Genomic DNA, 12,968 nt, shown 5'->3' with positions numbered 1-12,968 from the left:
GACGAGCCATCAGCAAACAGAGCAAGACACATAACATCATAACCTTGGCTAGGAGTCTTCATAGAGGTATGTAAAGTCCCCTATCTTACCACGCATCTACCAAGATGTCCTAAAACCATGAATGATTCATGTTGATACACTCTATTTAAAAAAAAAAAAAAAAAAAAAATCCCACTGAACTAGTAAAAGCAGAGGCTTTTAAATATGCATTTAAACCGGTCAGAACATGCCAAGCTATGATCCCCCAATGACCAGGGACAGGCTGGGCTTCTAAAAAGCTGGTTTGCACAAATAACCCCTCTTTAGGGAGCACTCCCATTCAGGCTAGCTAGGTTCAACCCAACTCCTTGCAAGCTGGCAGACAAAAAAACCCTATCAAAATATTGCCAAAAGGAAGTAAGGAATTAATCTGAGAAAGCACCTAGTCACAGAGCCAGCTGTGTTTTACATACAAACTATAAAATCCTAACAAGGAAAAGCTCCCAGGCACTTCAGTCCCTCCGCTCACCTGGGCTGTGATGGGAGAGAGGGCTCCAGCACCTTCAGGTGCAGAAGAGACCCACTCACAGAGCCATGTCCAGATGTCACCCTCGCCCTTTCTCAAACACCCACAGCCTCCAACATGGATACGATAAGAGATTGCATCTGCTTACCAGGATACAATACACAGACTATAATTTACGATAAAGCTCCGGACCTGATATTCAAGTCTTTACTTGATGATTTTGTAGTCTCAGAAGCAGAAATTTCTTACCTTCAATGGGGGAAATAGGGGTGAAGTTCACACAAATTATTCCTTATACTCAATCCCTGGACCATATGGTGCACAGTAAACAGAAAACAGTACTACGGTATGTAGATGGCATTCTCCTGCACACGACAAAGTCAAACCAATCAACCGAAAAACCACGAAGTCTTTCCAATAAACAAAACACCAACCCAACATTTAAAAAAAACCCACATTCTAAAGCCTAAAGTAGAATCCCAGATGCAGTACACAACAAAAACTTTGCACGCATTAGGAACTTACCAATGACATGCTAGATATTTCTTTTACTTGTTTAGTTTGGCTAAAACTGTACGAAAGAATGAGAAAAGTCAGAAGCATACCAAACAAATGGGAGGTACAAGAAGAACAGGAAAAGCAAACCACGAGCAAGCAGATGTGCAGCGCTGGAGAGAAAGGGATTTCTAGGCATTGACTAGGAGAGCTTAAAGGTAATCCTTCCAGTGGTCCCTTCTCCTCCCCAAAGCGGGACTCACGTCAAACACAGGCCTTAGCCTTCTTCCCCACACATACCAAGTGGGTTTGAAGCACCACATAAAGCCAAGTTCAGTGACAGACCCCATAGGTCTGGTACCACAGCAGATGCCAACATCATTCCTTCCTCCACTTGTAGCTGCAGGCACAATCTGTTCTGAGATGCAGTTAAAAGCACAGCTTCCTTTTCTCCCATTAGATTTCTACAGGTGGAAAAAGAGGCTTTCATATGTGGCCCTAGGTGTCTCACATAAATCACAGGGGGAAAACAGTGACGGTTGGACTGTGTGGTTTCTAATACCAAGGGATTCTTCTAATTTCCTGGTGATGGTTGGAAAATAACCTTAACTACATTCAGTGACATGCCAAATATCAACAACATTTACAGAAAGATAGGAACATTACTCTGTGTTGCCCTGCCTTTTCTACTAAATGCCCATGAATGGCATAGAAGATAACTAAATGAGGCCACAAGTTTATTGATCCACCTCTGGTTGGACTACATGTACGTGTCCATTCTTTGCTGGATTACAGAAATACCTTTCCCATTTAATCTTGGATTTTCTCCTGGAATTTTCAATTAATAGCCCCAGGAGGCCTGTTTATGTGCAGATACATTTGGGAACAGCTGGAAAGCACTTAGAGAAAAGCCTTGGTGCAGCCTTCCAGAGTAGCACATCTGTTTTGTTCTTCTCTTCCTGCACATGCCTGATCACTCTTTCCCCCCCACACGTTGCCTTCTAACATTTCATATTAGCACATGCTCACCTACACTTAGTTGTCTTTTTCCCCCACAATTAAAGTCCTCCCCTGCACAGTCATCTCCTGCTGAAAGTTAATTTCCTACTGATGGCTCCATTTAAGGCAAGGCTCTCTTTCACTCTCCCCTTCCTACAGAGCAGTAGGCCCTCGCTGCTAGAGAATATGCAACTAGCTCCTCCTATACTTCCAGCGACCTTTCATGATGTTCAAGGTACTATTTACACTCAAATTTTGGAGTCTAACTAAAAGCAGTCACATCAGGCTAACAACCAGATGTGCAGCCACTGACTGTTTTAATAGCTTTTCTCTCCTTTGCTCATATTGGGAATCTTCTTTCAAGTAAGCAAGCAAAAAAACCAAGTAAATGACATGAAACAGGCTTCGTACCTACAAACATCAAATTCCCAGTCCCCAACCACTCTCTAACATTGTTGAAATGCTCACTCTATGATACACTGTAATTCTAGTAGGAAGAAGGAAATGCATAAATTAAAATTATATGGATTATGCCCTACACAATAAACAACCAAAGATTTTATAACAGTAGCAATTTCTCTCTCTCATATTTAGAAACTCCAACCAAAAAAATTTACATGCCATGAAAATCCTCAACAAAGACTTGCATGTAGCTCACATAATTGAGGAAGTACTAATAATAGCGTGGCTGTTTGCACAGACAACATTTCCACTGTGGGCCTGAATTCTGATCTCAAACATGCAGAAGAAGATATTTTGTTGTGTGTTGCTGGCTGGAGACTAAAAATCAAAGTACTGGAAACCATCTGAGTGTGCTGCAGTGCGCAGTCAGCCTATGCAGCTAAGGACCATCCACGCCACCTTGAAAACAAAGCATCTATTGAGTACTGCAGAAGGTGTTTGTGTTGTGTGTTCTTGTAATGGACATAAAGAAGCACGTGAAATTAACCTGTGTTACAGTGTTAAATAAAAATGAAAGCCTTTGCATATCAGCATCAACTGTCAGTCATCACAGAAAAATAACTTGTCCTGACAGTTGAGAAGTATATTTCCAAGCTCCTCCAACACAAGTAAACTCATTTCCCAGCCACAGCTTCCCTTTCTGGTCTATGCTGCCTAAGTCCAGGCCTGCTCAGGTCTCCAGATCAGTGATGCCCATACCTGCGTTTATAATGGCGGTCGTTAAAGGTTTTACCCTGGAAGTGTATTTACAGTAGCAGCAAGGGAGCCTCACATTTCTTAAGCTTTATTCTTTTTAAAAGCTCTAAATGAGCTGTATGTAGACGTATGTCACAAAGTATTTGCAAAATATTTTTGCTAAATGGTACTTACTTTTAAACTTTTTTTTTCTTTCATGTGCTGAAGATTACCAAGAATAACTTCACAAACTGAAATTTAGAGTACCATACAAGAGAAGAATCAACAAGGATGATTAACAGTGACCAATATATAGCAGAAATCAACTGACATGCAACACACACACGGCAAGCCCACATTTTAGATCTGATGGTGCTCCATTTGAACTCCTCAGCTGGAAATTCAGATCAGTAATTAAGTCATAATCCTATATAATCGATTCTCAGTATCGGTAGGAGTTCTGTTCATGGAACAAGCTGTAAGAACAAGCTATTAGGTCCACATAAAAGGCATTTATAATTCTAAGCATCAAAACAAGCACACAAACACTGGAGCTCAAAAGTCCGTTGCTCTTGAGTAGTAGATGTTATGTTCTCATATCACTAATACGATCATTCTCAAGTCGCTAGCTCCCATAAAAAACACACAGCAAAGCTTGTTTTTTAACAACTCTGACCTTGCCCACTATGTTGTAATTCATTAAAAATAAGGAAGATGCTTATCCTTGAGTAAAAGACACCAGAGAAAGATCATATGCCTGTCACACCACCCAGGAGCTGCCATGACACAGCCATTCCACAGCTCGGGATGCTTCCCAGCCCTCACGTGTGTTCGGGATGACAACACTATCTGTGTTAGGAGCACTGTCCCCTTACCAACCCCACACTTGTCTAAAAGGCAACGGCGGAGGCCAGATCCCGTCAAGAGCTGCTTCCACCCGACTCACTGCCTTTCCTCTCATGGGCTGGCAGGGAGACCGTAGACAAGGCGCAATAGCTCTTACTGGCAACGCACAGAGTCCAGCTCATGCCACATGCCTGACAGTCTTGCCAGCTGCTGTCGCCTTCTTACACCAGCTACGTACCTCACCAGGTAGTCCCAGGCAATGTCCCTGTACCTGCACACATGCCACACCATGAACGACACTGGACAACTCTGACATCTGCCTTAACCTGTGCAAAGAACCCACCGCAAAGAGCAAAACTGTTCCCTATTAGAGACCATCCTGATTTTTAGAGGGTAAGACCATGTGAACACTACTTGGAACAGGCAACAAGACCACTGTGCTTAGAGCAAGCATTCCCTCCAAGCAAGGCTTTATTCTGCACCCTTATTGCTGGCATTAATAGGCTATATAAACATAACACTTTTCTCACGAGTTATCCCCCCTACCCGCCACAAGTGGCCACACTGAAATTGAGTGACTTCAAATGAGTGAACAATTTGCAGAAGCACACCATCAGCAAGGACTTGGTTTACATCCTATTCCTCTAAGGAAAAAGCTCCTAAGGGGCCTTTCCCCCCACCTCCCTCTGTAGGTCACACAAATGCTTCTAATGTTCAAAACTCCACAAGGTGCTGACCAGCATCAGTTAAGAGATCTGGTGAATGGAGACTTCCTTGCACCAGAATTCACATTCACAGGTACACCTGAAGTCACAACTGAGACCGCCAAAAACTGTAGTCTTCCGAGTTTTCAGACCATGACACCCATGAGCTGGGGAGCACCCACCTGAAATTGTGAGCCACACCAAAATCTGCAGATTTGACCTGTGCCCTGTAGTATGTTGATGGGAGCTCTGATACTATCAGAGGATGACAGGACCTACTCGAGGGTCCCACAGGGGTGGGGTGTGCAGCTGGACCCCAAGATGATGAATGCATAAATGTAACAACATGTAATTGAGGAGAGGGTCCAATTTTTTTTATTATTATTTATCATACTAGACACCAATTAAGAGCCAGACTTACAGAACAAGTAGATCATTACGTCACAAGATTTCATACCCTGCTTGAGAAGAAAAACTACGAACAATAGAGGTCATGGCTGGCAGATCCTCACACAAAGGCTCCTCTGCTTCAAGGAAGAGAAGTCAATGCAAGCCACATGCCCACACAAGGCTCCACTTGCCTGTGTGAGCCTGCAAGGCCATACCACCCAAGGACAATCCAGGCCTGCCATGAGCTTTTCCAAAATGCTGGAGTACTTTGATTCCCAACTCAGACTTAGTTCTTATTCAGAAAAGGTTTTTAAACCTAGGCTTGGTACAAGAGCAAACAGAAATGAAACAACAAAACACTGCAAGGTACCCCAAACTGAATGAGACACAAAAGGAAGAGGAAGCAAAGGTCTACAATAGCCATTGGCCGTAATCACAAGCTGGTGCCAATGTAAGATAAGGAAAAAATAGTTAAAAATCTAAAGCAGTGGTATAGTTCTGCTCTGCAGCTCTCATGGTGGGACTGAAACATAGGCCAGGCAGAACTGTCACCAGAGATCACGGAGCACCTTGGTCCACACCAACACACATTCATGCTTCTGTAGCAGAAACCATTGAGGCACAGAAGCCAAGCAGGTACGTCTGGAAGCAGCGTTCAGCAAGCCCCAAAACATTAGAGTTCACAGCAGTCACGAAGCGCTCCTATGGGAACGCTAGGAAGCTATCAGCTGAGAGAAACACGGGGTGAAAGTCTACGCCAGCACGCAACGAGTGGGTCACCTGGCAAGTGATTTTGATTTACATCACCGAAAGGTGTTCTTGGAAGAACATCATGCAACGCGCTTGGGCACAGAGGGAGGCTTGAAACACAAGTGTGTTGGCAGAGGCCTCCTGTTGACCTGCGGCCCTATACCACCAGGTTCGCTCTCTGCGCGCCACAGCAGGATTTTCCCGTGAAAACTCCACATTGCTCCTGAAGGCTGTAAGCCAGTGGGCGATGTGTACCACCAGCACGGGCAATGTACAAATAACGTATTACTAATTAACCAGCAGCGACGCAACGAGGGCAGGCTACAATACTCAGCGGGGAGACCGGAGCCGTCCCTGCTCTACCTAAGGAGGCTTTCAGCGAGGTAAACAAGCGGGGCTGTCTCACGCCCCGAACGGAGCCACGCGGCTGTACCACAGGGTCCTACTCCCACCGCATCCCCGCCGGTGCGGGCCAGCGGTCGCCCCCCACGCTACGCCAGGCGGGGCTCAGACTCCCAAAGGGCGGGCGGAGGCCGAGGCCCCGGGGATGCCGCCGGCGGCCGCCCCAGGTGAGCGCCGCCTCCGCCGGGCCACGCCGCGGCCCCCCGCCAGCCTCTCCTTCCCTGCCCGGGCGGCACCGGCGGAGCCGCTGCGGGACAAAGCCCGAGCCCCGGCCGCACACCTGCCCCGCCGGCCCCACGCCTCCCCGGGGAGCGGCGGGCGCGGCCGCCAGGGCAGCTCCCGGCGGGGGCAGGTGCGGCGGCCGCGGCGGACCCCCCGCCTCCCGCGCCCTACTCCGTCCCCCGCGCCCGGTCTCACCTCGGCCGGCAGCAGCAGCAGCGCCGGCAGCAGCAGGCAGGGCAGGGGCAGCAGCAGCCGCCTCATGGTGGCGGAGAGCGCTCCCCGCTGCGCGCACGGCCACTCAGCCCGACGCCGCCTCCCCCGGAGACATGGCCGGGCTGCGCGCCCCGCACCGCCCGGCGTCCCACCCCTTCGCCGCCCTCCCAGGCGGCGGCACCTCACCCTCCCGCCGCTCCCTCTAGCGCTCCCTGACTGGAAAGGCGGGTGGCTGGAGCCGTGAGCGGCCGCGGGGGAAGCCCTGCGCGGGGCGGAGTGAGGCGCCGAGCGGAACAGCCGGCCGCGGGAGGGCCGGGCCGGTCACCTCCCTCCGCCGCCGCTCCCGCCGGCCCCTCGCCCAGGGCTTAAATGGCCGTCCTGCAGCGGGCGGCGGGGCTGCGGCCGGCGCTTCCCCGCCTTCCCCCCTCCCTCCCGGCATCTGACATCTCCCCCCGCCTGGCCGGGCGAGGAAGTGGCTCCCTCCAAAAGTTTCCCGGCCTCCGTGCGCGGCCCCCGGAGGAAGCGGCGCCGCGGGGTGCGCCCCGCCGCCCGCCCCGGCCCTGGGACGGTGCTCGGGGGCGGGCGAGACGCAAAAGGGTGGGTGGTAAAACGAAGTTAAGCCTGGCCTCAGGGGGGCCTGTACCGCCCTCCCCTGCAACGGCGGGAGGGCAGAGCTGCGGCGGCCGCGGCCCTACACGGCCCCCCGGGCGGGGGGGAAGGGGCTGCCGGGCCCGGAGGAGGGGATCGTGGTTGTGCCGCGGTGAGCGGCTCTGCTTATTGCACCGTTCACCACCCCTAGCCAGTCCCCCCAAAAAGTCCTGTCCCTCTCCAGGCACTGGTTTGGACGTGTTTTATCCATGTCATCAAAAAGGACATCATCAAATGCAATCACTTTTATAACCTTAACTTCACAGGCTTAATGCACTGTTTCACATTTCATTCATCTTGGGTACGGGAAAAGGAGAGACAGGGTCAGTTTACAAAGCATATCTTTAATTATGGAAACACTGGCAGTCTTCATTTTCTCAAAAGTTTTGAGCTCACATGTTTGTAATTTCCCTGTCTTCTCTGAGCGCTCAAAACATATGCATAGCATTATACAAGCAGCTATTTCCACAGAAGTCCATGGGAAGACTCACCAGAATAAGGGCATGTGCATACCTTCCTGCTTGGGAGGCTGAGGCTTACACTGGGAGCTAGATGAACAGTGTGGGGGCACCCCTTTGTAGCAATAAGATTTGTAAGAAACAGAAAATTACTTCAGAAAAGTACTTTAAAATTGTTAGGGTGCATTCAAACAAAGAAATAAACACTATACAAAAACCATTGATAAAACCACCTTTTCTACACTTTCCATTCTGTGCAAAGCACCTGAAAATTGTTTTCCAGCTGAAGACCCCTCCTGGTAAACCACACACCTGCCAGAATTCCTACCGGCTGCAGCGAAGTTGCTATGCTGAGATAACTTCTGCAGATCAAACCCTACCATTTGGAAATTACGGCTCTGACTCTCAAAAGAAACTCCTTGCTGCAGCTCCCCGTGCCTGGGCAGAGCCTCGGTGGGTCTAAGCTGCCAAACTGCAGCTTCTGGCCAGGCGGGGTTTCACTTGCATCTAAAATGCAACCAGCTGCCTTCATGGTGGCAGATCGGGGTTACGCTGCACAGCTGCCTTGAGCAATCGTACTTGGTCATCCTTGGCTCCAACTCAGCGAAAACAACATGGCTTTTTTAATTGCATGCCTTTCCAGTATGACAACCTAGTAACTAATCCAGTTACCCCTGAAATTCAGTGAGAATCTCTCCACTGATTTAAGCAGTAATGGCAGCCAGCCCTGAGGGAGGAAATTTAAAAAAAATGCACCGAGACAGCAAGAAGCGGGATTCTAACCTGTTCAAATTTGTGTCTTCAAGCTGATGTTGCCATCCCCAGACTCTACATGTCCCTGGACTCTCAAGTTCACTCATTCTTCTTTCCTTAGTAGGCCACGTAACCCACGGTAGAAGCAAGGGGCACTGCATTTCTTAGGCTATGTTAATTCCTTGCTCCAGAGAGCAACGGGGCAGCTACATCACTATCACAGGAAGATGAACTTCTTTCACCATACCATGTCTGTCTGGATCCTGTATAGCTGGTGGGGCTTTTCACATACAAGCTACATGGAATCTGTAAGTAATTACTTTCTCATATAACACTTGTGGCTGAGTCCTTACAACTACTCCTATGTCAGGTACCTGAACCAGGAGGCCTATGAAGTTCTGGGAGACAGTCTCATTTCTGGAGCATCCAAAATAGTAAAGGACTGCATTAAATTTGCTCGTAGAGATATCTAAGCAGAGTATTTCTAAGACTGTAGTATAAAATTACCTTAATGCATATCTTTAATTATAACCATAACTATAAATCCATCAGTAGGATTTATACATAGCAGGTTAAACTGGCACAAAGAGAGCATAGGAGGCTTGTCGCTGTTTTAGGGTAGACATCTGCCTGACTGTTACCAGACCTCAAGGAAAGGACTAACTCCTTTCCAGAGACATTTCTTGGGTGGGGGAAGTATGCAAACAGGGGCATAGCTCTGTCTGCACTGAAGGAGTGAGCTACCAAGATTCATAGACATTTGAATAGGCTCAGATATGCTAAAGAAGATGGCCACAAAAAAAAAAAAAAGTGCCAAGAAACATAGGGCACTAAAAAGCATAATAATTTTGTAACAGAAAACAGAAGTGCGATTTCCATTTGATTCATTAAAAAAAAAAGTAGCAATCAAGTTTTTTTTGTATCTACAGATTCTGGTGAAATGTTTGTCTTCTCCAGATTGTTTAAAATTCTGGGAGAAATGTTCCAAAAAAAGCTCTTCTGATTAGATTTAGAGAGCTCTGTGGAGAAAAGAATCACACGTGTACCTGATTGCTTCCTTGGATCAATGCCTCCGCTCTTTATAGCATGCTCTGGTTGACTGCTAGCCATGGAAACCTCAGGGAAGAGCTAGATGGCAAAGAGCTGTGATTCATGCCAGAATCAGAGACTTCACATGCTGAAAATGGAAAAGAGAAATTAAAAGCCAAATTTTTTAAAGTCTTCCAGGTGTTAATTGTTCAGCAGCAATAACCATCACAACACAAATAATTTCCTAGGAATTAGAGGCTCAAGGTTGCATTTCAGGCCACAGGCTCTTCACAGCTTGTTACTAATCTGCTGGGAATTCCCTGGATTGCAACTGCTGTTGCCTAATTGTTTCTATAGGTAAGTTTTGTTTATTCTACAGGGCTTTATTAAAGCTATATGCGTGACAGGATTATAAAACGGGGTAGGTGTTGCTCCTGGGCTAAAGCTTCTACTATACTTTCATCTGGAAGTTAATTTGTGCATCTGAGTCATAAAACCTCTTCAAAAGGAAACGTCAGAAAGAAGTGTTTCCACATAGTTATAATCAAGTTTTTGAACAAGAGACCTAAGTTTAAAAGTTGCCTTGGACTCTTGCACACAAATCCAGGGAGAATGTGCAGGCATATTACTTATGGGTGCTCTAGTTTATACAGTAAGGTATACTAGTAATACTCCAGGCAGAGAGAAAGGGGAGACTGCAACAATATAGTGACCCAAAGCTGTCCAATTTGGAGCAGTTGCCCTGGCTGATAATATTTGTCTTTCACTGAGACTGGCAATTAAATACGGTTTCTAAAAAAAAGAAAAAAATGAGTATGGTTATATTTAACTGCATCCCACAGCCAGCCTTGATCACAATAGTATATTCTCATTAGTTATTCACAGTTTCATTCATCAGCTCAATGTGCAGTGTCAGCCAAAAGAGGCATCGAATTGTTGAGCATCATCAGGAAGGCTGTTGAGAACAATGCAGAGAGCATTGTTTTGCCAATGCGTAAAACCCAGGTGCACCCACATCCTGACTAACGGGTGCCACTCTGCTCTCAGCATTGCAAGAAGGCCATAATGGACTGAGGGAAGGTACCGAGAAGGGCAGTTAAAATGATGTGGATGATGGTGCAGCTGTCTTACCAGGGGGGACTTAAAAAGCTGAGGCTTTTCAAGTACGAGAAGAGAAGGCAATCTGGAAATAAGATGAATGAAAAACTTGTTCGCTAAATCCCACCTAGAATTAGGGATCACTAACACTAATAAGAGATTTGTTTAACAGATAAAATAAAGTGCTTGCTTACATAGCAGTTAATGAACCTGTGGAAGATGTAGTCACAGCAGGTTTTAAAGGCAAACAGTATGAGCAGTTTCAAAAACAGGGTAGACAAATTCACAGATGTCCATAAACAGGGAAAAGGCAGAGATGAGCCTGTAACATGCCTAATGGATGACTGTGGATGCTGGGAATGGACCTCAGATAGCAGTCAGGTTTGTTTGCTCTTCCTAAACAGAATCTCCTAATGCCACTGCTGGAGACAGGATACTGGGTTGGACAGATTCATCACTGGTCTGACCAAGTAGGGCATTTCTTAGCTGCTTACAGTAGCAACGTCCAAAACAGAGCCTCACTGTACAAAGTACTGTATAAGCATATAGCAAGAAACAAGTCTGCTAGCATCGGCTTGCTATTTCAGCAGCAAGCAAGACAAATGGCAAGGAATGTCCTGTCCATCATTGTTCAGTGCCCTGAAGCTATGTAAGCCCAAAGAGCTCTTTCTGGTTGGCATTGCTCTGGCTCGTCTTTACACCACTTCTTCTGGTGTAAAGACCCGAAAGGGTCCTTCAGGCTTCCATGTGCCACTGGACTCAGAGATGAGTCTCTTGGGAACAACTCACAAAGCAGGACAAGTCCCTTTTACATTGCAACAGAAGAATAAGGGGAGAATAAACTAAATTGTACATGAACACAATGTACAGTGTTGTCCCAGGAACAAATGCAGTTCTACTACTTTTAAAATAACCTTGAAATTAAAAAGATTGACTAAAGGTCTTGATAGTAAAAGTTGTTTGTTGTTTTTTTTTTTTAACATATACACAGAAGTAGTAACAAAAGAGAACATAAATTGGTAGGAATATATTTTTGTTCATATGTTCTTAATTCAAATGGAAGATCACAGCACACAATCCAGTCTCTTTGCCTGAGCTCATCAGGGACATGATAAATACTGGGCATGAAATTAGAAATCCTCCTTGAGAGCAGAGCAGTCCATGGGAAAGATGTTACACTCATGGAAAGGTTATTGAGATGAATGTCTTCATGAGTGCTGAGGACCTTCCTGGGATGTCAACCTGCAGGCAGAAATTGAAGAATTTACAGCAAACACTACACCAGCCTCAGCAGCCGCGTTGGTGAAAAAGCAGGAAGTCCTAAATACTGCATCTGGGGATGGTCCTACCATTAGAAGTGATGCAGAAAGGTCTCAGATGTTGGATGTGGCTCTAGCCTGGTTTCTGCTGGTACAAGCTCTCCACAGCCTGTAGCTGCAGGAGGTACTGGCTGGGGACTGCTGTGCAGTATTGTAACTCTAAACGGTACTTCCCCCCCCCACTCGTGTTTCTCACAAGGAATTCAAGGTGGCAGAGCCATCTTTCAGATGGAGGATAAAACATGAGCAGACAGGATATTCAAAGACAAAAGACAACATGTCACTTTTTAGAACAAGAGGAAAGTTAACTTGAGTTCTGGTTAGGCCAGGTTTGGGATGGTTTTATTTTGACTGAGGGGGAGGAGAAAGACACCTTTTTGTGTCGTGGTGGGGGCTAGCAAAGAGCTTTTGTGGTTTTTTGGTGGTGTTTTTTTTTTGTTTTTTTTTTTTACCCAACTTGCAACAAGACTTCAAAGGGTAGTAACTGAAAATTAATTTTGGAGGTGGGTAACACCTTCAATCTGTTACACCCATTCAGTGGCCAGTTTCATCTGTGTGGGAAGGTAGGTGGGCAGGAGGATATCTTTTACATGATAATTGAAGAGAAAATATGCATTAAAACCCCACAGACTAGCACACTCCAAAGCATCTGCAGCACCCGAGCTACTTCCAACACAAGAGAACGTTTTTGTAAGTGACACAAGTTCAAACAGACACCAGCCTTTTGAACAGGTCACCTTCTACACAGCAACAAATGGACTCTGTTTCAGTGGGAGTAGGGTAGGAAGTAGATGATGGTCCTATAGCTTGTCTCACAAATGCAAGGTCCCGTGTAATCACTAGGCTTCAGCCAGGAGTAATGTCATGGATTGCAAAGGGCTCTAGCACAATAAATACACATCGGTTTTACTCAGACCTGTAGAAAGGATAGGAGGAAAGCAACGTTCATGATAGGCAGTCTCTGTAGGGATTACCAAAGGGCACAGCCATAGCTCAGCTG

The 12,968-nt window shown here is 46.5% G+C and overlaps 1 protein-coding gene across 1 annotated transcript in view; it reads right to left on the bottom strand.

Annotated features, from left to right (window-relative positions):
* Positions 1–6,798, bottom strand: part of PTPRJ (protein tyrosine phosphatase receptor type J) — an 80,387-nt gene extending 73,589 nt beyond the window's left edge. Inside the window, exon 1 of the mRNA XM_087745728.1 lies at positions 6,646–6,798. Coding sequence (XP_087601854.1) covers positions 6,646–6,711 — 66 coding nt within the window. The 5' untranslated portion in view covers positions 6,712–6,798. The remainder of the gene's footprint in view (positions 1–6,645) is intronic.
* Positions 6,799–12,968: the final 6,170 nt, after the last annotated feature.

The sequence above is a fragment of the Nipponia nippon genome, unplaced genomic scaffold, assembly GCF_047370975.1.
Source record: "Nipponia nippon isolate SJK-2023a ecotype South Korea unplaced genomic scaffold, ASM4737097v1 scaffold_10, whole genome shotgun sequence".
NCBI classification, from domain to species: domain Eukaryota; kingdom Metazoa; phylum Chordata; class Aves; order Pelecaniformes; family Threskiornithidae; genus Nipponia; species Nipponia nippon.
This window is presented reverse-complemented; position numbering and strand designations above follow the sequence as displayed.